Source organism: Protopterus annectens, chromosome 12.part0 (assembly GCF_019279795.1).
Source record: "Protopterus annectens isolate FY-2018-M chromosome 12.part0, PAN1.0, whole genome shotgun sequence".
Taxonomy (NCBI): Eukaryota; Metazoa; Chordata; order Ceratodontiformes; family Protopteridae; genus Protopterus; species Protopterus annectens.
This window is the reverse complement of record NC_056746.1, coordinates 1,133,774,286-1,133,801,731: the sequence shown is the minus strand read 5'-3', so window position 1 is coordinate 1,133,801,731 and position 27,446 is coordinate 1,133,774,286. Positions and strand designations below refer to the sequence as shown.

General features: G+C 42.4%; 1 protein-coding gene across 7 annotated transcripts in view; it reads left to right on the top strand.

Moving 5' to 3' along the window:
• LOC122817027 (copine-3-like) overlaps positions 1-27,446 on the top strand; it is a 2,295,182-nt gene that overhangs the window by 1,893,909 nt on the left and 373,827 nt on the right. For all 7 annotated transcript variants that reach the window (XM_044090160.1, XM_044090159.1, XM_044090157.1 and 4 more), the window contains 2 exons: positions 9,026-9,080; positions 11,299-11,350. In XM_044090160.1, the coding sequence (XP_043946095.1) occupies positions 9,026-9,080; positions 11,299-11,350 (107 nt within the window). The remainder of the gene's footprint in view (positions 1-9,025; positions 9,081-11,298; positions 11,351-27,446) is intronic.

Genomic DNA, 27,446 nt, shown 5'->3' with positions numbered 1-27,446 from the left:
AAACTGATGTAATGGCATTGGCTTCCTGTTTTTATACCCCTGACGACCTGACGTCAGTCCTAGAGTGACAGCAACCGATGCAGAAATACTAAGTCTCTGGTATTCGTGCCGACTGAGGGCTACCTGCAGGAAGATAAACCCAAGTGTAATGACTGCAACAGTGAATAAACTCGAACATCTACATTTATGGTAAGTGTACACAACTGTACTATGTGTATAATCTCAAACAGATTAAGTATAGAGTTCAAATCTATCCCCCACTTTGTGAGAGTGCCTCCCATTCCAGAGGATCGGTAGAACTGGACCTTCTCTTTGTCAACCAACTTTGGCTGAAGAAGCTATCAAAGAGGTCTCTAGGGTAGAAAGTTTTGATTTTTTACTACCAGATATTTCTAGCAAACAGAAAAGATGGCCTTTGGAGGCCAGGCTTAGCTTTCTGAAGACGTGACCTATTTTTGAAGGTGTGGAAGATCAGAATCCTTAACCTGTAGTTTGGCCTTTCCCTTACCTTGCCCAGGGCCTCAATAGTGAAATTGGATTTGATGAATACATATCTGCACATTCCTGCTTGTGAAGATCACCAAAAATTACCTGAGGGTTCAGGATAGGGGAGAGTCCTTTTTAATTTGCTTTATTTCTTTTTGACTTCTCTTTGATGCACAAAGTGCCTGGCACCAGCCATGGCCTACCTGATGATGGGGGGGTTCCATTCATGTATGAATGATTACCTCCTCCAGACATTAATAAAACAAGAGCTGCAGGAGAAGCTGGAGATGAGGATTGTCTCCAGAGGTTAGTGTTTTTGTTAAGTCTTTCCAAGTCAAGCATTACTGCAGGCATGACCAGATGTTTTTGGGGTGTGATCCTAAACATGACTGAAGACAAACTGTACTTGCCAAAGGAAGAGGACATGTTTTTGGCAACTTTATTTAGGTACAGACCAACAGGGTCTGAATGCTTGCAAGGGACTTTGTTGCATGACTTAACTTATTTTTAGACCCCCACCCAACAAGGCTGCACATTAGGAAGATCCAGTGGATCCTGAAAGCTTCCTAGAATCAGTGCACACAGTCCCTACCAGTGCTGTTGTGTGGACTGTTTCATAGAGAAGGCTTCACATTAAAATGAAGAAAGTGTTGGCAGTTTCCACAGCTGTTTGAACTTTCAGCAAGTTGTGAAAGCCAAAGGTGCTTTTGCTCACCATAGACATTACCACCATGATGGTGATGCACTTCAGTAAACAAGGAGTAATTTGTCTGGCTCCCTGCTATACTTCTAGGACTTGTAAGAGCAAGGCCTGGGATCACAAAAAGTACTGGAGAACAGCAAATGCTGGACTTCGTTGTTCCTCTTTAAAGTTTTTTTTTGTAGGGAGCAATCCCTCTACTTCCTCCAAACTTGTATATACCAATTCCAAGACCCACCACACCTTTGGAGAAAAGAGAGTACTCTGACAAACCGCCGTCTTTGACTTGGAGTTAGTATGCATTTTCAGTCATTCAGTCTTGCCGTTCTGGGACTAGCACTAAATGAGTCTCTTCCCTTGAATATCAAAACATACTCCTCTGTTCAGACTAGCAGTGCAAACCTGGGACCAGGCAGTGGAAGTGTACATGAAGCTCACAGAGGTACATTTCCCTCTCAGAATTTAGAGCATCACATACAGCATTTACATATTTTTATTTAGCATTTGTTTACTGAGAAAGTCCAACTGGGACAGAGCCCGTTTTCAGCGGAGGCCCAGGGAGAAACACTCCAGACACACATCTTAGGAATGTGGGAGGAAACCAGAGCAGCCAGAGGAAACCCACGCAAATGCAGGGAGGACATGCAGACTCTGCACAGAAGGCACCCCAGCCAAGAATCGAATTGGAGAACTTCTTGCTGTGAGGCGACATTGGTAACCGCTGCACCAGTGTACCACCCGTGAGCAGACATGAGCTGAGAGTTGATGAGAAACCATAAGTAAAAGTTTAACAAAGAAGTGTTCAAGTTCCTGACAAACAGATTAAGGATATCAGATATATCTGTTTACTTGTCTGGCTAGCCGTCAGCTTTCTAGATGTTGCATTATATTCCTCTACAGTGGAGATTGGAGGTGGACCAGTTTTCTTTCCAAAGGAACAGCCCTGTTTCTTTATGCATGTGTCTGTACTCCTTAAGTCCGATGATGCTACAGAAGATAGTATGAGAGAAACCCAAGATGATCCTGATTGTGCCTTACTGGCCGACAGCCCTAGTTTTCCAGTGTAAATTTTCTAAAAGTTATTTTTGGCAGTGTATTTTCAGTCAAATGGCATTCAATGTAAATTCCTTTGCTTTATCAACATGAAACCTTATCACGCACTGAAAATATAAATTGGTCTGCTTGTTGCTGATGAGCTGTAAGATTTTTTTTTTTTTTTAATCAACACTTGTACTACTTATTTTTTCACCTGCTTTTGCTTAGATTTTCCAGCTTTATTCTATCTTGGCATCCAGACATTGATGTTCTTCGTGTTTCACTGTTGCAGTCATTACGTTTGGGTTATCTGCTTGCAGGTAGCCCTCAGTTGGCCTGATTATCAAAGTCTTGGGTCCTGCATCGGTTGCTGTCTCATCTTCCATGACGTCAGGTAGTCAGGGGTATAAAGCATGTAGCCGACACCATTTACATCAGTCTTTCTTGCTGTGCGGTGCCCGAAGCAGAAGCAGTTCGCAAGTGCTGGTCGGCCAACCAACTCCTGAAATTTTCGTTTTCGAGTTTCAGATCCGAAGTCTTCGAAAAAGCTAAGTACCCCGTTGGCGATCCTTTTTCTTGCTCTTAACCAATGTCAGTAAAAGTTAACAATTGTATTTCATGTGGAAAGCAAATACCTCATAAAGATTTTCATTCGTACTGTAGTCCTTGCTTAGGCCCAGACCACGACGTCCCTCCCTGTCGGTTTTGTGCCTTATTCAATCCTCGAACTATTCGTCGGTTCATTTTTGCATCTATTTTGGTACTCAGTTCAGTTGTCCAGAAATGGCTTCGGTAAACCATCCGATTACAGACATTCCGAAAAAACGTAAAGAAAAAGAGACAGACCGCATAGGTCCAAAGCTGCCAACGACGCTTCCGTTAAGCTAATCGCCAGTTTGCCGGTGCTCAGTGAGGCGCTTTCACAGCCACTGATACCCGCTACTTCAGATTCGCAGGTCTCTTACTGAGACCCATTCGGAGTCCGGAATGCCGCAAGATGCTTCTTCGACTATGGAACCTGCGAATGTCTCTACCTTGGATGGGTCCGGAGCCGCTGTGCAGGCACCGGCTTCTGAGGGTGTATTCAAGCATACTGACTTGCATATCAAACTGATGCCATCTTCTTCTTGAAGGCCTAAAACTCGATCCACGTCTAGAAAACCGACAACCAGACCGCATGGTCAGGCCCCTATGCCTAAAAAAACAAATGATAATGGTTGAAGACCTTATTACTCTAATCAGGGGAAGCCACCCTTCTCCCTGTAAGAGACCTAGAACTGATTTTCCTTCTGATTCTTCGGAATAGGATTCTGAAATTTCTGTTTCTTCTGATGACCAGGATTTGCCCTTATCTACCTTTGAGGATTCTGATGCAGAGGACTCCATTCCCTCTGCTTCCCCTCTAGAAGATTTCTCTTTTGGTGAAACTTTGCATACTCTTAAGGAGCATTTCCGCTGGGAAAGCCAGGATTACTCTGACTCTAAAAAAAAGGCTTAGGGAATTCTTACTCCTACCTCAACACAGGCCTTTAGCTATCCCTCCTGTACTGGACATTGTAGATGATGCCTTCATGGAGTCTAGCCTGGCCCCAGATACTTTACCTCTGGCTCCCAGGAAACCTGACCGGTATTACAGAGTACCTGACTCTCACAAGTTCCTCTTTAAGAATCCTACTGCGGATCCAGAGACCATTTCACAGGGACCTAAAGGCATTAAGGCTACTACTGCCAAAAACCCTATCCCCTCTGATAGAGATTCCAGGGCAGTAGATAGATGGGGTAAGAAGGTATACACTTCTGCTACTTTGGCCATTAGGGCCTTAAACTGCCAGTTTCATATGTTAAAGTATCAACAGCATATTACTGGATTACTTAAACAGAAAATTATGTTGATTCCTGACTGTGCTGAAGATACAGAATTACAGGATTTAATGCATTCTGCTGAACAACTTGGTAAACATACTTTACAATGTGATTTTGATTCCTTAGAGGCATTTTGCAGGGTTGCTGTCTCTGGGTCTGTACTTAGAAGGCATGCTTGGCTTAAGGAGCAAACTTTACCAGATCATGTTAAAGCTAAATTACTGGATGCTCCCTTAAACCAAGACCGCCTGTTTGGCAACAAAGCAGAAGAAGTACTTAAAAAGATGGAGGAAAAAGCTAAATCTGTGCAAACTGTTAAAGATTTCCTGCAAGTACAGCCTCCCAGATTTAGTAGGCATTGGCCTTCTAAGAATCCGTCCTTTCCTGTCTCTTCCAGGCCTTCTCAGTCCAAACCCAAGACCAGCAGACCGCCCAGGCTTCAGTCTCAAGGTACTCGTAGGCCTAAGCAGTGGGGGGCTCCCTCTTCCAAAGCTGGGAGTGGTAAGGCACCCCCCTATAGTAAACTGTCACAATGACTTAACTTTAAACCTTCCAAGCCCTGCTCAACTGACTGTTCCTTTAGGGGGAAAGATCGCCGTGCATGCAAAAAAACTGGGAACTCTTTACCCAAGACAAATGGGTTCTAAATATATTTTCCCAAGGATACAGATTCCACTTCCACTCCTTACCAACCCCAAACGGTTAGCCAGACCTATCTCCAAATCAGGGGGCAGAGACTGAACAGCAGGTTCTCAATGTTCTAAGTATCAGGGCTGTTCAGCCTGTCCCAGAAGAGGAATGGGGACAAGGGTTTTACTCAAGACTTTTCCTGGTACCCAGAAAAGATGATACCTGGCATCCTGTCCTGGACTTGTCTATCCTAAACACCTTTTTGGTAATCCCAGAATTCAAAATGCTAACTCTTCATCAGCTGCTTCAATTGCTAGGCAAAAATGCCTGGTTGGCAACATTGGATTTAAAGGAAGCTTACCAATAAGGGAATCTTGCAGAAAATACCTACGGTTCAGAGCAGGCTACATGCACTATCAGTTCTCTGCACTGCCCTTTGGCTTATCTACTGCGCCCAGGGTATTCACAAAGTGCCTTGCTCCAGTCATTGCATTCTGCAGGCAAAGAAATATTCAAATATACCCATACCTGGACGATTGTCTAATTCAAGCAGAAAGCTAGGACATACTATTAAATCATCTGGCATTTGTAAAGAAACTGCTAACCTCACTGGGGTACACCATAAACAAAAAGAAATCTCACCTAGTACCCTGCCAATAAATTGTATTCCTGGGAGCAAGCTTGAATACAACTTCCCAGATGGCCTGCCTCACGCCAGAGAAACAAGTGTATTTGACAGCCTACTTCAAACTACTGGCCACAAAGACCCAGCTATCTGCAAGGAAAATACTGCAAGCCCTGAGGTTCATAGCCTTTTGCATTCTACTAATTCTATATGCAAGACTGCATATGAGGAAACTACAATGGTATCTAAAAAGCCTATCGTGTCAACATTCACAGGACCTGGAATCAATGATTCCCATCATACCTTGTATAAAGACAGAGTTCCTTTGGTGGGCAGAGGCCTGCCACCACAACAAGGGACTGCCATTCACTCTACCACCTGCCGCCCAAACCCTAACAGACGCATCAGATTATGCATGGGGGGCTCACTTGGCAGGGCATTGCATTCAGGGCAAATGGAACCCGAGTCAAATGCACCTACATATCAATCAAAAAGAAATGTTAGCTGTACAGAATTCTCTAACAGCTTTCAAGGACCACATTCTTCCAGGACAATTATTGGTAAAGGTGGACAACACCACTGTTATGTGGTACATAAAGAAGCAGGAGGGAACTCAATCATACCCCCTCTGCAGACTAGCCATGGCTCTGTGGAACACAGCCTTGAGCTACCAAGTGCACCTACAAGCTCAATTCCTGCCAGGCAAGCTAAATACACTGGCAGACTACCTAAGCAGAAATCTCATGGACCCACACGAGTGGAAAGTGGAGCCAAAGATATTCAACATTCTGAGAAACAAATGGGGAAGCCCAGAAATAGACCTGTTTGCCTCCCTTCAGAACTACCAATTGGACAAATTGTGCACAAGGACTCCCCACAGACAAGCTTGGAAAGTGGATGCCTTATTCTTTACCTGGGAAAGCCTCTTTACTAAAGATCAAACAGGACAAACCAAGGACGATACTCTTTGCACCAGACTGGCCACGCCAGCACTGGTACCCCCTCTTGCGCAGTATGTCACTACTGGAACCATGGCATCTGCCTCAGACTCCTTCCCTACTGTCCCAGCAGGAGGGCCAGATTCTGTACCCCCAGCTTCAAACCCTGAACCTGACAGCCTGGCTAATTACCTGAGTTCTCCTATACCATCCCTCAGCAAACAAGTGCTGTATGTCATCCTGGAGGCAAGGAGGCCCAGTACTAGAAAATCCTATGCTAAAAAGTGGAAAAGATTCTGTTCCTGGAGCCAGACTCAGGGGATGGGCACTACTGTGCCCAGTTTACCCCCATATTCTTCAATACTTAACAGAGAGCCTTTCCTTCTCTTCCATTAAGATTCATGCCTCAGCCATTTCAGCACATTATAATACTGAGCCACCCCTCTTCTATCACCCCCTACTGAAACAATTCCTCAGAGGGGCCAAAAATGTAAGACCACCCAGGATAGCTCCTACTCCTGCCTGGGACCTTAACTTTGTATTGGAAAAGCTCACTCTACCTCCTTTTGAGCCAGCTGCAACTGTGGAGTTGAAATTCCTTTCTTGGAAAACAGCCTTCCTCCTACCCATCACTTCAGCAAGAAGGGTATCTGAATTACAGGCCATCATGGCAGTGGAGCCTTTCATCATCTTTCATGCGGACAAGGTGTCCCTCAGGACCAATCCTTCCTTTATGCCCAAGGTGGTATCCAGTGTGGCCCTTAATCAGTCCATTCATTTGCCAACCTTCTTTTCTAATCCAGAGAACATAGGGGAATGAGTACTGCACTCCTTGAACGTGCACAGACAACTTAGATTTTACTTGGACAGGACCAAGCCTCTCAGGAAATCTGAACAGCTGCTAGTTGCCTTTGCTGCAGGGGCAGAGGGGAAGGCCATTTCAAAGCAAACCATTTCTGAGTTGATAGGTCATTGCTTTCTTTTCTGCTATAAGCACCATGGTAAACCTACCCCACAGGGGATAAGACCCCATTCCACCAGGGCTGCATCTACTTCTACAGCCTTTCTCAGAGGTGTTCCTACCAGGGACATCCTAGAAGTTGCTACCTGAAGTTCTGTACATACCTTCACCAAGCATTACCACTTGCCAATTTTCCAGAGCTGGTTTTGCCACTGCAGTCTTGCAGGGCCTAATAGCTACTCCTAATGCTCAATAACTGCCTCCTCCCTTCCTTAGCTTTGGGAATCTACCCAAATGTAATGACTGCAACAGTGAAACTGGAAGAACATAGTACAGTTGTGTACACTTACCGTAAATGTAGATGTTCGAGTGTATTCACTGTTGCAGTCCTGGTTACCCTCCCTCCAGCCCCCTGACTTCTATTGGCTATACATCTATTCTTTTTTTTTTTTACTATACTTAAGCTTTCTGGTGTATTTGCTTTTTGTTGGAGGTGTAACTGTATATTTAATTGCTTCCCATTATGGGGGCACCTGACATCTGCGGCAAGAAAAACTGATGTAATGACGTCGGCTGCATGCTTTATACCCCCGACTACTGACGTCATGGAAGATGAGACAGCAACCGACAGAGGACCCAAGACTTTGATAATCAGGCCGACTGAGGGCTACCTGCAAGCAGATAATCCAAATGTAATGACTGCAACAGTGAACACACTCAAACATCTACATTTATGGTAAGTGTACACAACTGTACTTTGTCAATGGCTAGTAATCAGATTAATCCAAAAATAAGTAGCTTTTGTTGGATTTTAGTAGAATCACTGATTTTCACAGTGGTAGAGTGCTAACTAACATATTGCAAAGTCATCTGCCATCTCAAGACCCCTTATATTTGAAATATGTTTTTGTGAGATTACAGGCTGAGTTGTCGCCTCACAATAAGACGTTGTCCTGTTCGATTCTACTGTGTGGAGATATGCGTGAATGGGCATACCTTCGTTGAAGGTTGTGTGTCAGGGCTGGCAACTCGGCAAGTAAAAATCTACTGCCAATCATTAGCAGACTGGAGTTCCACTGTGGCAACCCCTAACTGGGAAAAGCCGAAAGACACAACAACAACAGGCTGAAAACACTTAAAATACATGCTTTTTACAAGGAATAAACCCCATATCGTGGAGCAGTCCCCCCTCCTTAGTTTACTCTAAGTCCTGCTCATTCTCCAAGAAGCTGTAGTCTCAGAATCTAAAGTTGGATCCCACAGAGTGCTACAACCTGTAGATATTGAATAAAAATGAGGAAGCCAAGTACCGAGTAGTCATTCCTAAGCTTTCAGGAAAAAAAAATACACATGCATCGGTCAGCTAATGGGGAAACTCGCAGCACATGCTTTTTTGTGTGTGTGTGTGTGTGTATGTATGTATATATATATATATATATATATATATATATATATATATAGTTATATATATATAGTTATATATAATAAATTTATGCGTGTATATAATGTATTTATTTATTGTATATATGTATATTTGTGCCTGGATTGTTGTTAATGTTTTTGCTGCTGCGTTTTTGTGGAGCTTCTTTCATCCCATTTTGACCTGTACTGGGAATTTTTTTTGGTGGTTTTATGAAGATAAATACAGTATTTCTGATTTACACTTTGTGGGTAATGTAAGTGTGGTCGTGTGTATGTGAGTAAGATGAAAATATTTGCTGTTTCAACCAGTGTTACCACTATTATATTGAACATACATTTTGGTTATTTATTTATTTATTTTACAGAGACAAACTGTTTCCTGCATTTGGATTTGGAGCACAGGTCCCTCCAAAATGGCAGGTAATTACCTCTCTGATAAAGGAATTGGTGAACGATAGACACAGTGAAACTAACTGTAGTTGTTTTTACAGAATTGACATTATACAGGACATGTTTTTCAGTTTAGAAACCTAGTTGTCTGTTTCAAAAAGAATGATCTCAATGGTCCTGGCTCTTCCTTGAAAATTATGTACTGCAACTGGATTAGAATACACTTTCCTATCCTTTTGTGGTTGGGTGGCCCTTCCAATCCAGCCTTTGCTATTGGAACTCCTTGTTAAGTTTGGCAAGTATACCCAAAGATGTCAGTTGTTAGTGGGAATGCAAAAGTATAATTTTTTTTGGAAGAAGATACTTAGTTTCTTGGGGGGGGGGGGGGTGTGTGTACTGCTTCAGCAGTCTACTCATGATTTCACGGTGTACATTGCCATATGTGTACATCTATTCTCAAGTCCGTAAATATTTGAATAAAAGGTGCATTATTCTTATTAGTGGAAAGGGTGAATTTGTCAGTGCAGATCTTCTCATAGTTCAGCTGATTTGGCAAGATGCAGTTACTACTGGTGAGTTATTAACTGTACTTTTGTAGTAGCTGTTATAGCTGCTTACAGTGTTTTTGAGCTATAGGATATATATTGTAATCATTCTTTTCTGAAATTCCATCAAAATTAGGGTCTCTATATGTGCTAACTTCTGTTAAGGAGCTGGAGTTATGCTGCTTTCCTGAATGATGGTCTTTTCATCCCATCTTCCTTATAAATACTTCGTAGGTCTATCTTTTCTTATGTTAGCCTTTATGGTGCAGTACAGTAAGGGGCATCACTGTAGGGGATTGAGGTGTGTGGAATATACTGTTAGAGGGTATTCTTAGGTAGAACTATCAGGATGGATTTTTTCAAGTAAAATTATTTTAGGCATATTATGCTGCTTCTACCTCCATACAAGTTAGGAGGACAATGTAATTATGTTCTGTTGAGTAGGGATATTATTAGAAGTATGATAGTATGACCATATTTTGTTGAGTAGTAGTATTGTTAAGCACATAATACTACAAGACTATGCAATTAAGATGAGGAAACTTAGCTCTGCTTATTAGACATGTCAGGTAGAATGGACAGTGCTAGTTATGTGACTGTATAGCTCTGCTTAGAATGGAGATGAGAAAAGTTTCAGGACCTTGAGTTGCCATTTGATGGGCTATTAGACTTTAGTGATCACACAAGAAGTAATGGTTCATGCATCAGAAGTATAGCAAAGTTGTACTTGTTATGTTAGAAGGAGAAGATAAGAAATAAAAGCACTGGAGAAAATTTTCCAAATGACTTACCGGACCAGACAGAGATAACATATTGCTTTTTCTTGTACATTTTTTGTATAAAAGTATTCATAGCCTGCTTTTGTTTAGATTTCCGTTTTGTGATTCTCAGAAGGTTGCTGTATCCTGTTCGAGAATAAATCGGCTTGCTGCAGCATGGGCTTTAGAGGAAAGGGAATTCCTACAGTTGTGTTCATTTTGCATGGATTACCATTGTCTGGAACCATATGCTTTTCACATTTAACATGATAACTTTATAGGCATCCCCATCATCCAGATTATTACATCCACACTTCTAACTTATTCATTCCCGTATTCTCAGGCAGTCATGGTTGAGGAGTTGATCAGTGGTGAGCCATCATTGTGTACAATTTTGTTTTTCTGTGTATGTCTAATTTCTCCTTGTGCATCTCAGCATCCACTCCAGGTTATTCAGCATACATTGGGCACAGTGTTCCTTGTCATCACTTGCTCATGAAAACTGTTATCAACTCACGAGCCATATCCCCTAGTCTGCATCAGGGAATATTGTAGCGGGACACTTGGCAGTGAGGTACGAAACCACCTCTGCTCTTCCTTCCTCATGGGATGAACAAGTTGACAGTGTTCACACTCTTCTCATTTCCTTGTCAGCTCTTCCAGCATTTGTTTCAGATGGGGGTCTTAGTCATGCTACAGCTGTTGGGTCAGCTGGCTTTTTTCCTCTGTCCTCTTCTGCAGTGCCAGGGGAAGGTCTGGCTAATCTGTAGTTTCATTTGTAGTGTAGTCATGGTCCCTCTGTATGCTATCCATTAGAACAGTATGCCCACAACTGAAGTCAGGTTGGAATATTAAATACATTTTTATTTATCTTTCCATTAATGCTTAATCTATATTATTTTTTTCATTGAAGCATAGCAATTTAAATATGCTGTTGTATTTCAGGTGTCACATGAATTTGCCATCAACTTTAACCCCAGCAACCCTTATTGTCAAGGTAAGCCCTTTTATCATGTTTGAGGAATGTTGAACATTATAGAGACAACATATTTTCTAACCATCAGTGCTGATGTTTTTACTGCCATAAGAGAAGCTGATTCTTGCCCTCTGCTCAAACCATGGCTATTTTCTTCATTTAATTTTTGTTTTAAAGTGCTAGTTGTATGAAGGAAAAAAACGGATCTTTTCCTAAGACAAGTTTGACTTGGCCGTGTTGGAAGGCTCATTTTTTGTTCCTTTAATTGCTGACTAGGGAAGTGTACTGAGATGTTTATTTCCTACTTTCAGATGTATTGCAGTTGGAGGATGTCGTAGCAGTGATGGAAGTGAAAAGGGCGATTCAGCAATTTACAGTACTTAACATTTGAAGACCTTTGACTTTAGTTTTTACATCATGGGATATTCCTGTAAAATGGAAGGCATTATGGTCTAGTCTGGATAACGTCTGCAACTGCATTAGAAGTTCAGAATTGCAAAATAAGTTTTTAATTTAATTTGTGTGATGTCCCTTCTCTGGGCCAGAGATTAAGGAGTCTCTATCCTCACCACTGACACTGGTGATGACGTTCACTTGGAACAAAAATAGATGCACACAGTATTTTCAGATGTAGCTCTCTGGACCAAGCACAATTTCCCTTAAGAGTGCACAGGGGAACACACACAGTCCCAGGGCTGGGTTTCCCTGTCTCTCTCTCTCTCTCTTTTCATGGCCCAAAATAAGACTCCCTGCTGACAGCTCTAGAGTTGTGTTCTCAGCCGAGTGTTCCAAGCCAAGTCCTCCACCACCCTCACTGTGAAATCAGTGCTCTGTCCCTGCTCCAAGTAGCTCACACACACACACACACACACACATACACTTTGAGATTTGATTTTCATGTGAGCACACGCACACACCTAGGAAAGGCTGGCACAGATTTACTAGCTATGCTCCCTCTACCCAGATTATAAGGTAGGTGCTGCCATCAGAACATTCCAAAGCCAGCTACTCTTGGGCTCTTACACGGGTACTCAGTTATACTGAGTTAAATTAATACTAATAAAAAAATGGTAGTGTGTGACTAATGCAGCAAGGCTTTTAGGAGTGGCCACAGTGTCACCAAATATACGTACTCTCAAAGGTTAAAATATTCTCTACAACCAGTCACAGTGAAAAGTTTGTTTGTGTAATAATTAATAAGAGAACATGAAAATACTAAATATTTATTTAGATTAAGCACCAGAGTTTGTCACAGGAAATATTAAAAATAACACTGATGGGATAGAGCCACACAGATACAGAAAAACAGTACTTAACTAATCTTACTATATTTTCGTGACCTATCTAAAGAATTACTGTCCCCTAGTTCACTTACTAGAGCAAGGTAAGATGACATGGGTGAGTGGTCTTCCTTCTTTGCCAGGTTTCAAAAACAGACTGCCCTGGGACTTCTGTCTCATCTAGTATTAAAACATCATTTCAGTGCTGGATTACAGAATGACATCACATATACATCTGGCTATCTGACTGTGGTTCCCACCTCTCTTTACTAGAAACTGAACCAGAATCTAGCATGTAAGTGTTACCATACACACAGACAGAGCTTTGCTGAGATGTGTTATATCATCTGGAAGCTATAAAACCATTTCAAAACTTCTACACTTCCAGGATAGCAATTAGTTCACCCCTAAGGACAATACTGTAGGATTCCTAGTCCTGGTTTTCACAGACATTTATCTTTGTCTGCAATCAGAACTGTAAGATACAATCTTTATTAGGTAAACCATTTAATTTAATTTCAGACTATTTTTCAAAGCTAGCTGGACTGAGAGTAACCTCTTCTCTTCTAGTATCCTGTTACAATATATTAATTTCAACAATTACAATACAGTCTGACATGCAGGTGTATTTTTTATGTCCAGCAGCACCCACTGTTGGTACACTTTTAATACACAGGCAGCTTTACAAATACATTTTCAACACAAGCACCTGTACAAATCAGTTTGATATACAAGTGACATATAAGTCTTTACAAAACTCCAGCCAGCTATGCTGGCATATATTATACATCCACTGCCCTACTTCTCCTGGCATAGTTGGCAGTACGTCACATCATCGCAGTGTATCCTAGTATAGAAGGATGTATTGGCTCAAGTATTAATCATAATTTAAAAAAGGCAAGAGTCTGTCTAACAAATATGAGAAAGTGGTAGTGGACCATTTTATTCATTTTAAGTCATGCCATACTCTGTAGGATATCTAGAAGAGTCTGATTTTTTAGCACATCTCTGTAGTAATATTTAAGACACTAGTGTGTTGTGGAGTCTCAGAAGCCAGATGGGAGAGATTAAGATGGTCAGTAGTTTGCTTGTTATTACTCCCTTTGTGCTTCTTTTTTGACAGGGGCTGTATTTAAGCTGCAGTTTATTTTGCTTCCTATAAAATTAGTATTTTTTAATTAAAGTTGTATTAATTTAAAATTTGGGGGTGTTTCTGACATAGCTGTCTGCCATCAACCATGTCCTGGAGACACTCCATATTTTGCTTCACCCTTTCTAATTTAACACTTTGGAAAAGGCCCCCAGCCTAAAAGTGAGAAAATCTTTAGTGTAAGTAGCTATGGAAATGCACAGAGATTAGAGCACCATATCCCAGCAAACCATCCTGACAGCTGCAGGTGTTCTGGTATGTGATACCCACTGTCCCACTCAATTCCCCGTGTGCATTTATGTACAAGCTGCTGAACTAGCATCCTTGCTGTCACCCAAAAACTGCTAGCCTTTTGGCTATAGCCTGTTTTCTCCCCCTATCCCAGGGTGGGTTAATTGACAGGAAATACCACTCTGATGCATTTTCACTACCCCCCCCCAATCCAAATCTCAATATTTGGGTTGCCAGTTGAACCCTAAGTGTCTTTGTTGCAGTCTGAGTGCCACCTCTCTGTGTCATGTAGATTGCCTTAGCAAACTATGTATCATACCACGTGCTGTATTTTTTAGGCAGACTTATTTGATTTTTTTTGTGTGTTGTTGTAAGATATTGAATTGTTTTGTTTCAACTTTGATGTAGATGTTATACTTTTTCATGTTATCTTAATGTATGTATGCTCTTTATAGTCTGGCAGTTGGCGCAGGGGGTTAAAGCTGTTAGCTTTAGATCTGAAGTAGGGAGTTCATTTGTCATCAACCTGTGGGTCTTGGATCTGATATCGGATCCGAGCCGGCAACTTGTTTCAAGCTAATGGATCTGAGCTCTTAGCTCCTCCCCTCACCCATAATCCCCTGCTAACCCTCCATGACCCCAGATCTAGTTTGCCGCGCTTGTGGATAGCTGGATTCCTGTGAGCTTGACTAGTAATTGGCAGTTAAGTTTGAATTTTCTGTCAACTTTCTTCTTTTTTCACAAAAATATAAAGTGTGTAAATTTGGTTCCCTTACCTGTGGTCTCACCTAGTGAATCCTCCTTGGATTCTGGATCCCAGTCCGGACCTAATCTCCCAACCGTCGGACTCACCGACCCCAAATCTGGACAATCTGAAACTGACAGCTTGGTTGCTCCAGTTCCACTCCTAGTTAGGACTCCCGGTATCTCTTCACCAGTCAAAGCCATCCTTGTGGCAGCGCATAAAAGGAAAGTGTACTGCAGTAAATGGAAACGTTTCTCCATCTGGGCGGAGCATCATGATCTAGATCCCTTTACGGCTCCTCTTCCGTCCATATTAAACTTCCTAACCGAACTTTTTCAGGAAGGCTCTAGTTGTTCAACCGTCAAAGTGCAATTGGCAGCCATCTCACATTACCATGTGGGACATGATACAGGGCCTTTGATGTCGGCCAAGTTGTATAAAACCTTTCTTAAGGGCACCTTCTTGCTTAGACCCCCTATAAAAGAAGCCGTACCACCGTGGGATCTTTCACTAGTTCTTCAAGCCTTGACTGCTCCACCTTTTGAACCCGCTGCTTCAGTAGATCTCAAATTCTTGTCCTGGAAAACAGCATTCCTTGTAGCCATCACTTCTGCAAAAAGAGTTTCGGAGCTTCAAGCTCTTTCTGTGAAGCCTCCTTATTTGATCTTTCACCCGGACAGAGTGTACCTCAGGATCAATCCCTCTTTTCTTCCCAAAATAGTATCAGAAACCAATATAAATCAATCCATAAATTTACCGGTTTTCTTCCCTAACTATCAGAATAAAGGAGAGTACAAGCTGCACTCATTAGATGTTCATAGGCAGCTACGCTTTTATACTCCTAGAACAGCTGGTCATAGACAATCCGACCAGCTGTTCGTTTCCTTTGCCAAATTTAATTTGGGGAAAGCAATATCAAAAGTATCTCTATCACGCTGGATTTCTCAATATATCCTATTGGCGTACCAAGCCTCTGGGAGACCCGCACCTGAAGGAGTTCGCGCATATTCCACTCGTTCCATCTCTACTTCTGTGGCCTTCAAGTCTAGAGTGCCATTGGATGATATTTGTTCTGCAGCCACTTGGGCTTCATCTCATACCTTTATTAACCACTACAAACTGGACGTGATTTCTAGAGGGAGAGCATCCTTTGGCTCTGCGGTGCTTCGCAATATCCTTCCATGATGGCCACCCAAGGTTCAGGTAGCTGGGGACTCTGTCCCACAGGTTGCTGACAAATGAACTCCCTACTTCAGATTAAGAAGTTATGTACTCACCATAACGTTCCATCTGAGTAGGTAGCTTCATTTGTCTGCAGCCATCCCCCCTCCTTCCCCCTGGCCTTCTTCGGATCTGTCTTAGTTGGATACCCGTTTTGGGTATATATTGAGGGGCAAACTCGATCTGAGGTCATGGAGGGTTAGCAGGGGATTATGGGTGAGGGGAGGAGCTAGGAGCTCGGATCCATTAGCTTGAAACAAGTTGCCAGCTCGGATCCGATATCGGATCCAAGACCCACAGGTTGCAGACAAATGAAGCTACCTACTCAGATGGAACTTTATGGTGAGTTCATAACTTCTTATTCTTGAGGTAGAGATGGTTTGATTCCCTCAGTCTTCATTTGCCTATTTTGTGACTTTGATGAGTCACTTGGTCAGATTTTGTTCCTGTGGTGGCCCTGAAAAGGGGTTGTGTCCAGTGTGCCTACCTGCATAAAAATATTATTATTTTATTATTATTTAAAATAGTTTCATTAAGTCTGTTTTATCTGTGTAGTGACATTTTTATTTAGTGTATATTTTGGCATTTTTCCTGACTTTTTATGTTTGCATGTTTGAATTTCATTTGTTTTATAAAGTACTGCTCCACCCTTTTCAACTGAACTCTTTGGACAGAGTCCCCCCCCCCCCCAAAAAAAAAAAAAAAAAAAAAACAGTAAAGCAGGAATTTCCTTAGTGTAAGTAACTAGGGAGGTAAAGGTTGAGTTTGAAAGTATTAGCTAGAGATCAGGATTCAAGTTCTCTCTTTATCAGCATAGGAATATATGGTGGTGTGGATGGATAATGTTTGGAAGAAGAGGTTGAGTAAAGATTATGAGCAAGAGATCAAGATTAGAGTTCTTATATTACCAATATAATAACTGTGGTAGGTTGCATTTGGGGAGCATCTGTCTGGATTATAAACTATGGGTATGGGAGAGCTCTGAGGGGAGGGGCATGCAACAAGGGCAAATGTACTTAGATTGTTGTAAGAATGTTTCTATGGTTGGGGAATTATGCACTGTATTACCATTCCAATTTGGGAATTTTCTGCTTTATTATATGAGTGATGGGTAAAACAAATGGGAGGAATCTAGTGTAATTCAAAGGTAGAACGTGATGGCATAAGTTGTAGCTGAGAAATTAATTTTTGTAAGTGGTTGATGAAAGCCACAGATGATGCAGTGTGTGTTTGTTAAAATTTATTACCTATGTTGTAGTGCTTGATGACAGCATAGAGATTCAGTGGGTGTAGGTAATGTGGTTATTATTTAGATTAAGAAGTAAAAAAACCTCTTCTTTATCACTGTTGATTAACATAAACATCCATCCATACGTTTTCTGATGACCCACTTTAGCCTTTTTAGGGTTTAAGGGGAGACATCACAGTAATCAATGGGCACATGATATTGAAATTTGTTCTAGACGAGGCTCTGGCCTGTCATATAACATACTGTCATTCACTCAAACACAACACGTTCAGTTACAGGCAATTTGGAGAATGCCAGTTCACCTTTGGCATGTCTTCAGTATGAGAGAAGAAACTGGAACACTGGTAGAAAATCATGCAGATGCAGAGAAGGCATCCCTGATAGGGTTGCCACCTTTTATCATGGCCAAAGTGGGACATGGGGGTGTGGCCAGTAGGACGTGGGGCTGTGACCAGTATGACACTGGCCACACGCCCAACCTGACATCACCAGAGATGTTCAAGGAGTTGCAGTTGTGGGTACAACAGGGTGAAGTTATTAAAGCATACTGAAATCTCACAATCATTTAAATCAAGCATTACTGCAAAAACACATTACTCAGTTGTAACAGTAAGTAAACCTTTAAGGAAAAAACACACTACTCATATTAAACAGACACATGTTTATTTATAAAAGTAAAAAAAAATGTACATAGACTAATCATAACTCTTCTGAAAGAAAACAAAAATTCTATGCACACAAGCTAAATGTGTAATTAAGACTATTTTTATTGCAAATTAAAGCTAAAGCAAAAAACACAAAACTACATACTGCACACTACAAGATAGTCACTACATTTTATCCAGTAATTTATAGTCATCATTAGCTCAGCTTTTAACAAGTCCACACTACATCGGTTTTGTACATCTGTCCATTTACTTTTCACCAAAGAAAAAAACTCTGCAAACACATTTGATATTGATGTAATAATACTTTAGCTATTACTGGATATAGTGCAGTTAGCTCAGGCCCTTCTCTGAAAAGCTTCAGTCACTTTCTCCTGTAGACAAGCTTGCAGCACGTAACTGTTGGAGAAAGGGCTTAATTGCTAAATAGTCTCAGAAAAGATGGTCTTCATCTACGACTCGCAGACTCAGGGCAGTGATCACATTGATTGTTACTGAAAGCAAAGAGCTCAGTTAAAGAGAATTTAGACAGTGTAACCAAGCAGTTATCAGTATAATCAAACCTCTCTCTTAAGTTCTTGACTGCCGTCTCCAAGAACATGGTAAAGTCTGTTAAAAGAAGTGCTGTCTAATGTGTTCATAAGTGCTCCTAAGTTTTCCTCCAAAGAAAGTACCTTTGGCTCTTGCCTGCAGTTTTCCTTGAGAGAGACCATTACAGAAAATGTTTCTGTGGCAATAAGTACTCCTTTTTTCTTTTCTTTTCGTATAATGTACTTGTATGTTCATTGAAATCCACAAGAACAACTCTGAGAAGGTGCAAGTAGTACAGGGGCAGTGTAGCCAATGTGTTCGTGCCATGCTCATTCACTGAAAAGTACTGCCATGTCTGTGTGGGGGGGGGGGGGTCTCCTCTTCTCCATGGGAGAGGAAATAAGACTGGAGCACTGGGCGATTTTTTTCACTGTTCTTTCAATGGCTGGCAGTAGCGACAGTCACCTTGTTGGCACATTTCTTAAGAGACTCTCAAATTCCATGCCACAAAACTTAAAAAAAAGTTTTTCAGGTCTCTGGTCCTTGTGGCAGAACCTGAGAAATGGCTGAGAAGTTTCATCACAAATACTTCCACATCATAAGGTAGTTGTGCTGCAGCTTTTTTGGCTGCATTATGAATGATGTGGGCAACACAGTCATTTGGAGTGTTGGGTACTTTTCTTTTAATCTGCTATGCACACCAGATTTCTTCCCATAGTTCACACTGGCATTATCATCCCCATATGCTGAAGTGCTGCTCCAGGGCAAGGAGTGCTTTTCCATAATGTTCGAAATCTGCTGTGATGTAGCCTAGGTAGATTCATTGGGGTCTTCATAGAAGTCCAAAAGGCCATTCACCACCCCTTCGTTAGAAGAATAGCTCATAACAAGTGGAAATAATTTTATGTTCCCCTTGTTGGAAGCATCCAATGATGATGCAGATGAAGATGTTCTTCGTGTTTCACTGTTGCAGTCATTACATTTGGGGTAATCTGCTGGTGGGTTGCCCTCAGTCGGCCTGAATAACAAAGTCTTGGGTCCTGCGTCAGTTGCTGTCTCCTTTTCCATGACGTCAGGGGTATAAAACATGCAGCCGACGCCATTTTAATCAGTCTGTCTTGCCACGCGGTGCCCAAAGCAGAAGCAGTTCGCAAGTGCTGGTCGGCCGACTCCTGAAATTTTTGTATTTGAGTTTCAGAACCAGAGTCTTCAAACTAAAGCGAAGTACCCTGTTGGGGAAACCTTTTCTTGCTCCTTACCGATGTCAGTAAAAGTTAATAATTGCATTACTTGTGGGAAGCAAATACCTCATAAGGATTTTCATTTGTACTGTATTCCTTGCCTAGGCCCTGATCACAACGTGCCTTGCTGTCGGTTTTGTGCTAAATTTAACCAACTCACTATTAAACGTCGGTATATTTTTGCTTCTAAATATTTTGGTTCAAGATTTAACTACCCTGAAATGTTGTCGGTTAGCAATCCGACTACCGGAGTTCACAAAAAACACAAGGAAAAAGACAGACCGTCGAGGTCCAAAACAGACGTAGCTTTTCCTAAGCCAGTTGCCGGTACTCAGTGAGGTGCTTTCGCAGCCACTGATACCCACTACTTTTGAGTCGTAGGCCTCTACCGAGACCCATTCGGAGTCCAGTATGCCGCAAGATCCGCAAAGTATTGAACCCGCGAATGTCTCTCCCTTGGATGGGTCTGGAGCTGCTGAGCAGGCAGCAGCTTCTGAGGGTGTTTTCAGGCCTCAACATTTTTATATTAAACCGATACCAGCAACAAAAACAAGGTCAAAAACAACTTCTATGTCTAAAAAAACCGACGCATGAGCCACGTGCTTAGGCCCCTATGCCTAAAAAACAGATGATCAAAATGGTTGAGGATTGATTTAATTACCTTGATCTGGGGTTCCCAACCACCCCCTGCTTAGAGGCCTAGGCAAGGCACTAATTATGAATCTTCAGATCAGGTTTCCATTTCTTCGGATTCCTCTTCTGATCAGGAATTTTCTGTTCCACCCTATGAAGATTCTGATGCAGAAGAACTCATCCCATCTGCATCTCCTCCTGAGGATTACTCTTTTGGAGAGACTTTGCATACTTTAAGGGAACATTTTCACTGGGAGAGTCAGGACTTCTCTGAATCAAAAAAGAGGCTTAGGGATTTCCTTCTTCTTCCTCAGCATAGGCCTTTGGCAATACCTCCTGTATTAGACATTGTTGATGCGTTCTCGGAATCAAGCATGGCTCCAAGTAAGCCAGACAGATATTACAAGGTTCCTGACTCCCACAAAGTTCTTTTCAAAAATCCTGCTGCTGATCCTGAGACTATTTCTCAGGGTCCCAAGGGTATTGAGGCTTCTACAGCCAAAAATCCTACCCCTTCTGATAGAGATTCCAGGGCGCTGGATAGATGGTGTAAGAAGGTTTATACGTCTGCAACCTTGGCAATCAGGGCTTTAAACTGCCCGTTTCATATGCTTAAATATCAACAGCATGTTATAGGCTTACTGAAACAGAAAATTATGTTGATTTCTGATTGTGTGGAAAATAGTTACAGGATTTATTGCATTCAGCAGAACAGGTTGGAAAGCATACTTTGCAATGTGGTTTTGATTCCTTGGAGGCCTCTTGTAGGGCCACCGTTACTGGATCTGTGATTAGAAGGCATGCCTGGCTCAAGGAGCAAAATCTGCCTGATCATGTTAAAGCTAAATTGTTGGATGCCCATTTGCAGCATGATACTCTGTTTGGTAATAAGGCAGAAGAGGTTTTAAAGAAAATGGAAGACAAAGTTAAATCTATGCAAACTGTAAAAGATTTCTTGCAAGTGCAGCCACACAGGTTCAGTAGGCACTGGCTTACTAAAAATTGGTCCTTTCCTGTGTCCAACAGAGCCACTCAGGGCAAACCCAGGCGCTCAAAAGGCTCCAGATATCAATCACAGGGTTCTTACAGGTCAAAGCAATGGGGTGCCTCCACATCCAAATCTGGAGGAAACAAAGCACAACCCTACAGTAAGCAGTCTCAATGACTTTCCTCTACAATCTCCAAGCACTTATCTTTTGGCAGCCCCCTTGGGGGGGAAGCTAGCACTTCATGCTCAAAATTGGCATTTAATTACCCAGGGCAAGTGGGTATTAAACATAGTATCCCAGGGGTACAGATTTCATTTCCATACTTTGCCAGTTCCAAACGGATGGCTGGATCTGCCACAAAACCAGTGGGCAGAGGCCCAGAAACAAGTCATGTCCCTCATGGATATGGGGGCTATTCGCCTGGTACCAGAAAAGGAAAAAGGACAAGGATTTTATTCAAGACTTTTCCTGGTACCCAGAAAAGACCATTCATGGCATCCAGTACTGGACTTATCGATTCTGAACACGTACCTGGACATTCCAAAATTCAAAATGCTGACTTTACAACAGCTACTGCCTATACTAGGCAAGAATGCTTGGTTAGTAACTCTAGACTTAAGAGGCATACCTGCATATCCCAATAAGGGAATCATGCAGAAGATACCTCCGCTTCAAAGCAAGTTTTTTGCATTACCAATTCTCTGCACTGCCGTTTGGCTTATCTGCTGCGCCCAGGGTCTTTACAAAGTGCCTGGCACCAGTAATTGCATTCTGCAGACAAAGAAACATCCAAATTTATCCTTATCTGGACGATTGTCTCATTCAAGCAGAGAACAAGGGCACTCTTCTTCAACATCTGGCGTTTGTATAAAGGCTTCTAGCATGCCTAGGGTACACCATAAATGAAAAGAAATCACAACTGGTATCCTCTCAAATAATTGCATTCCTGGGTGCAAGCTTGAATACAACTGCCCAGATGGCTTACCTCACGCCAGACAAACAAAGGCAATTGACAACATACTTTAAACAAATGGCAACAAAAACCCAGTTATCTGCAAGACAAATTCTGCAGGCTTTGGGGTTCATGGCATCCTGCATTCTACTAATTCCATATGCGAGACTGCATATGAGGAAACTTCAATGGTACCTAAAAAGTTTATGGAGTCAGCATTGTCGCAGCCTGGAAACAATGATTCCTCTCATTCCATGCCTGCAACAGGAGTCTCTTTGGTGGGCAGAGACATGTCACCAAAACAAGGGACTGTTATTCTCTCTACCCCCTGCCACCCAAACCCTAACTACAGACACATCAGACTATGCTTGGTGGGCCCACCTGGCAGGGAGATGCATTCAGGGCAAATGGAGCCCAAACCAAATGCATCTGCATATCAACCAGAAAGAAATGCTAGCTGTTCAGAATGCTCTGACAGCCTTCAAGGACTTACTTCATCCAGGACATCTACTGGTAAAGACGGACAACACCACAGTTCTGTGGTACATAAACAAGCAGGGGGTAGACATTCCTACCCACTTTGCAGACTAGCAATGGCCTTGTGGAACACAGCCTTGACTTACCAAATACATCTTTAAGCACAATTCCTGCCAGGAAAGCCAAATACTCTGGCAGACGACCTAAGCAGAAATCTTATGGACCCGCACGAATGGAAACTGGATCAACAAATCTTTGGCATGTTAACACAGAAATGGGGGAGCCCAGACATAGATCTGTTTGCCTCTCCCCAAAACTATCAGTTGGACAAATTCTGCAGAAAAACTCATCACAAAAAAGCATGGAAAGTGGATGCTCTATCCTTCCGCTGGAACAACCTATCAGTCTATGCCTTTCCCCCTCTGCCCCTACTCTCCAAGGTCTTACTAAAAGTCAGACAGGAAAAAACAAAAATGATCTTAATTGCTCCGGACTGGCCTCGCCAGCACTGGTACCCGCTTCTAAGGAATATGTCACATCTTCCTCCATGGTACTTGCCTCAAACACCTCATCTACTGTCTCAGCAGAACTATCAAATTCTGCACACTCTGCTCCAAACTCTGAATATTGCAGCATGGCTAATCAACTAATTATTCAAACCACGTCTCTCAGTAAACATGTGATGCATGTCATTTTGGAAGCCAGAAGGCCTAGTACTAGAAAATCTTATGCTGATAAATGGAAGCGATTCTGTGCTTGGAACCAAGCACAAGGAGTAGACACAGCAAAGCCCAATATTCCTCAGATTTTACAATATTTAACTGAGATGCTTGACAAGGGCCTATCTGTTTCTTCAATAAAAATCCATGCCTCTGCCATCTTGGCTCATTACAACACAGAGCCTCCTCTCTTTTCTCATTCACTGTCTAAACAGTATATCAGAGGGGCCAAAAATTTAAGGCCTCCCAGGAGAACACCATCTCCTGCATGGGACCTCATTTTGTGCTGGAAAAACTCACCCTGCCTCCTTTTGAACCAGCAGCTACTGCGGATATAAAATTTCTATCTTGGAAGACAGCTTTTCTTTTGGCAGTCACTTTAGCAAGAAGGGTTTCAGAACTACAGGCTCTCATGGCAGTGGAGCCTTTCATTATATTTTACCCGGACAGGGTGGCCCTCAGGACCAATCCTTCTTTTATGCCTAAGGTGGTATCCAGTGTGGCCCTTAGCCAGACCACCTGCCAACTTTTTTCCCAAATCCGCAGAACAAGGGGGAGCGGATTCTGCATTCATTGGATGTACACAGACAACTAAGATTCTACTTAAACAGGACAAAATCTCTAAGAAAGTCTGAGCAACTACTGGTAGCATTTGCTGCAGGATCAGAGGGGAAGGCTATATCAAAGCAGACTATTTCTAAATGGATAAGCCACTGCATTCGTTTCTGCTATTTCCACCATGGTAAACCTGTGTCCAAGGGGATCAGATCCCATTCCACCAGGGCTGCCTCTACTTCAGCAGCTTTTCTCAGAGGGGTCCCAACCAAAGGCATTCTAGAAGCTGCTACTTGGAGCTTTGTTCATACGTTCACAAAGCATTATCATTTACCTCTCTTCTCTAAATCCAGGGCAGGCTTTGCCACTGCAGTCCTGCAGGGCCTTATAGCTGCTCGTAATGCTGTTTAGTTCCATCCTCCCATCCATAGATTTGGGATTCTACCCAAATGTAATGACTGCAACAGTGAAACACTAAGAACGTAGTACAGTTGTGTACACTTACCATAAATGTAGATGTTAGAGTGTATTCACTGTTGCAGTCCGGGTTACCCACCCGCCGTCCCCCATTCTATACCTTTTCTTTCCTTCACTGTACTCAAAAGCCTTTGTGGTGTATTTGCTTTTAGTTGAAGGTAAATTTTATGTTTCTAAGGTGCATTTATATATTTACAGTTTATTTATATATATTTTTGCTCCCCATTTGGGGGGCACCTGGGGCAAGAAAAATTGATTAAAATGGCGTAGGCTGCATGTTTTTATACCCCTGACGTCATGGTAAAGGAGACCGCAACCGACGCAGGACCCAAGACTTTGTTATTCAGGCCAACTGAGGGCAACCTGCCAGCAGATTATCCCAAATGTAATGACTGCAACAGTGAATACACTCTAACATCTACATTTTTGGTAAGTGTACACAACTGTACTTTCCTGGTTCCTGAAGGTCATGCAGGAGGCATTCCAATGAGTGTGGTCCCAAAACATTTTCAACAAATGGCTTCAGCCTTGGTTCTTCCGCAAGATAGTTTTTTTGCAATGTCCAAGTCTCTGTACAACTGGCTGGCCAACTTTACTGCACAGTCCAAATGGTTATAAGAAGTATTGTGCTTAACTGCATGGAACACCTCAGAGGCTTCTGCTGCAATGATCCTAAGTTCTAGTCCCTCAAGGTTTGTGTTCCTTGCCCACATTGTCATCAGGTGACTAGATTTTGCTTGAAGAATAGCAGTCATGTTCAGTTGCCTCATGATGTGTGACATCGTTTATTACATTGTGCTTCACTAGGGATTCCTTTTTGCAGTACCTGCAGAATGTTTTTACATGACTGCATTTCTTGATCCAGTCAAATTCCAGTTTCCAGACATCCTACCACTTGCACATTCTCTTGTTGGTGGTTGACTATGATGAAGCTCCTGCTCTCTTCATTCTTGAATCTGTACTTATCTGATATGTAACATATTTAACAAAACTGTGTTAGTAGGGTGCAGTAACATATTGGCACAGGAACGAACTGGCTAGAAGCACTGGCACATGAAGGAACTGGCTAGAAACACTGTCATGCAAAATAATTGGTTTGAAAATTATTGGCACATGAAAGAACTGGCTAGAGATACTGGCACGCAAAATAATTGATTTGAAAAACACTGGCACCTGATAACGATCATAAAACATTGGCATATGAAACATAGAGCAGTTTCTAAAGTTCTTTGATCTAGATTCACTGAAAACCTGAGGAAGAGCTGGCCTTGGCTCTAGTTGATTGTCACTGTTAAATGACGCCCCAGTGACCTCATATACAAAAATAGGAAAAAGGGGTTGTAGATGGATGGATAGAAACACTGTCATGCAAAAAAAAAAAATGGCTAGAAACACTGGCATTGAAAAACTGCTTTGAAGAGCATTGGCACCTGAAAACTGTCAAAACATTGGCATATGAAACATGAAGCACTTTCTAAAGTAGTTGGTATAGATTCACTGATGACTGGCTAGAAACACTACGCAGGTAAAAGCTGCACTCTCTAAAGCCAAAAACACAGCATCCATGGGGACCGGACAACATCCCAGGCTGCATTTTACACTAACTTCAGAACGAACTGGCTCCCCACTTAAGCACCATGTTCAATTATAGCCTTGCATCAGGCTTTGTGCCCACTGAATGGCGCACAGCAACAGTTATCCCACTCCACAAAGGGGGAGCCACCACTGATCCCGGGAGCTATCGACCTATTAGCCTGGTCTGCAAGGCCATAGAACTTATCATCATGGAACTCATAAACAAAGACATTGGTAACCTCCAAACTCTGGATCCCACCCAGTTCGGGTTTGTGAAAGGCAGATCATGCCTCCTGAACCTGATCGATTTCTTTGAGGCAGTCACCAAAGCCGTGGATGAGGGTAAGGTGGTTCACACAGTCTGTCTTGACCTCGCCAAGGCTTTCAACACCATCACCCATTCTGGAATTATAGCTAAACTCACTAAACTAGGTATAAATCCCTATGTTGCAAGATGGGTTGCCAACTGGCTCACTGATAAGAACCCACACTGTAAAAGTTGCAGACTCCAAATCTGACCTCAAAGCAGTGACAAGTGGCTTACCACAGGGTTCCATCCTGGGACCTCTCCTGTTTGGGATCTACTTCTCTGAAGTACAGGCTAACACAGAAGGCCTCTGGCTAACGAAGGTCACAGATGACTGCAAAGTAGGAGCCATAGTCAAGTCCCCAAATGATATGGACATCCTACAGAAGGGCCTCACTGAGACAAATGCCTGGTGTCAGAGCCATGGCCTCAAGCTCAGTGCCAAAAAGTGCAGTGTCCTCCCCTTTGGTAAAAACTCTGCACCCATGAACTACCACATAGGCAGCAATCTACTTAACACCGAATGCGTGATAAGAGACCTTGGGACCCAGGTGGACAGTAGTCTCTCCTTTGATAGTCACATCGCCACAGTAGTCAGGAAGTCCTTCTACGTGGCACACCTCATCATGAAAGGGTTCTCATCCAAGAAAAAAGAGGTCATTGTTCCCCTCTACTCATCACTCATTAGACCCATTATAGAGTACAACACCCCTTTTGGAATGTACCTCACAAGACATCTGCAGCAGCTGGAAAGGCCACAGAAGTACCTCACAAAGAGTATTACTGGCCTCAAACAAATGCCTTACACTGCCCGCCTCAAAAAACTCCAGCTTTACTCAGTAGCATATCGCCTACTCCGAGGTGATCTCTGCCTAACATATAAAGCTATGTCAAACCCAAAGCTGTTTCATATGCTACACCTAAAGAAATCCCAATCCCTCCGAGTTACATGCTCTAGGGACCTAAACCTTGTCACCACAATAAACAGGACACGCTGGAGGGATAGACTCCTTTTCCAGAGACTTCCTATACTCTGGAACAAGCTACCCATCTATGTCAAGCAAAGTTCTTCATTAGCACTCTTCAAGAAAAATCTTGATGAGTGGGTGGGAAATGGGAA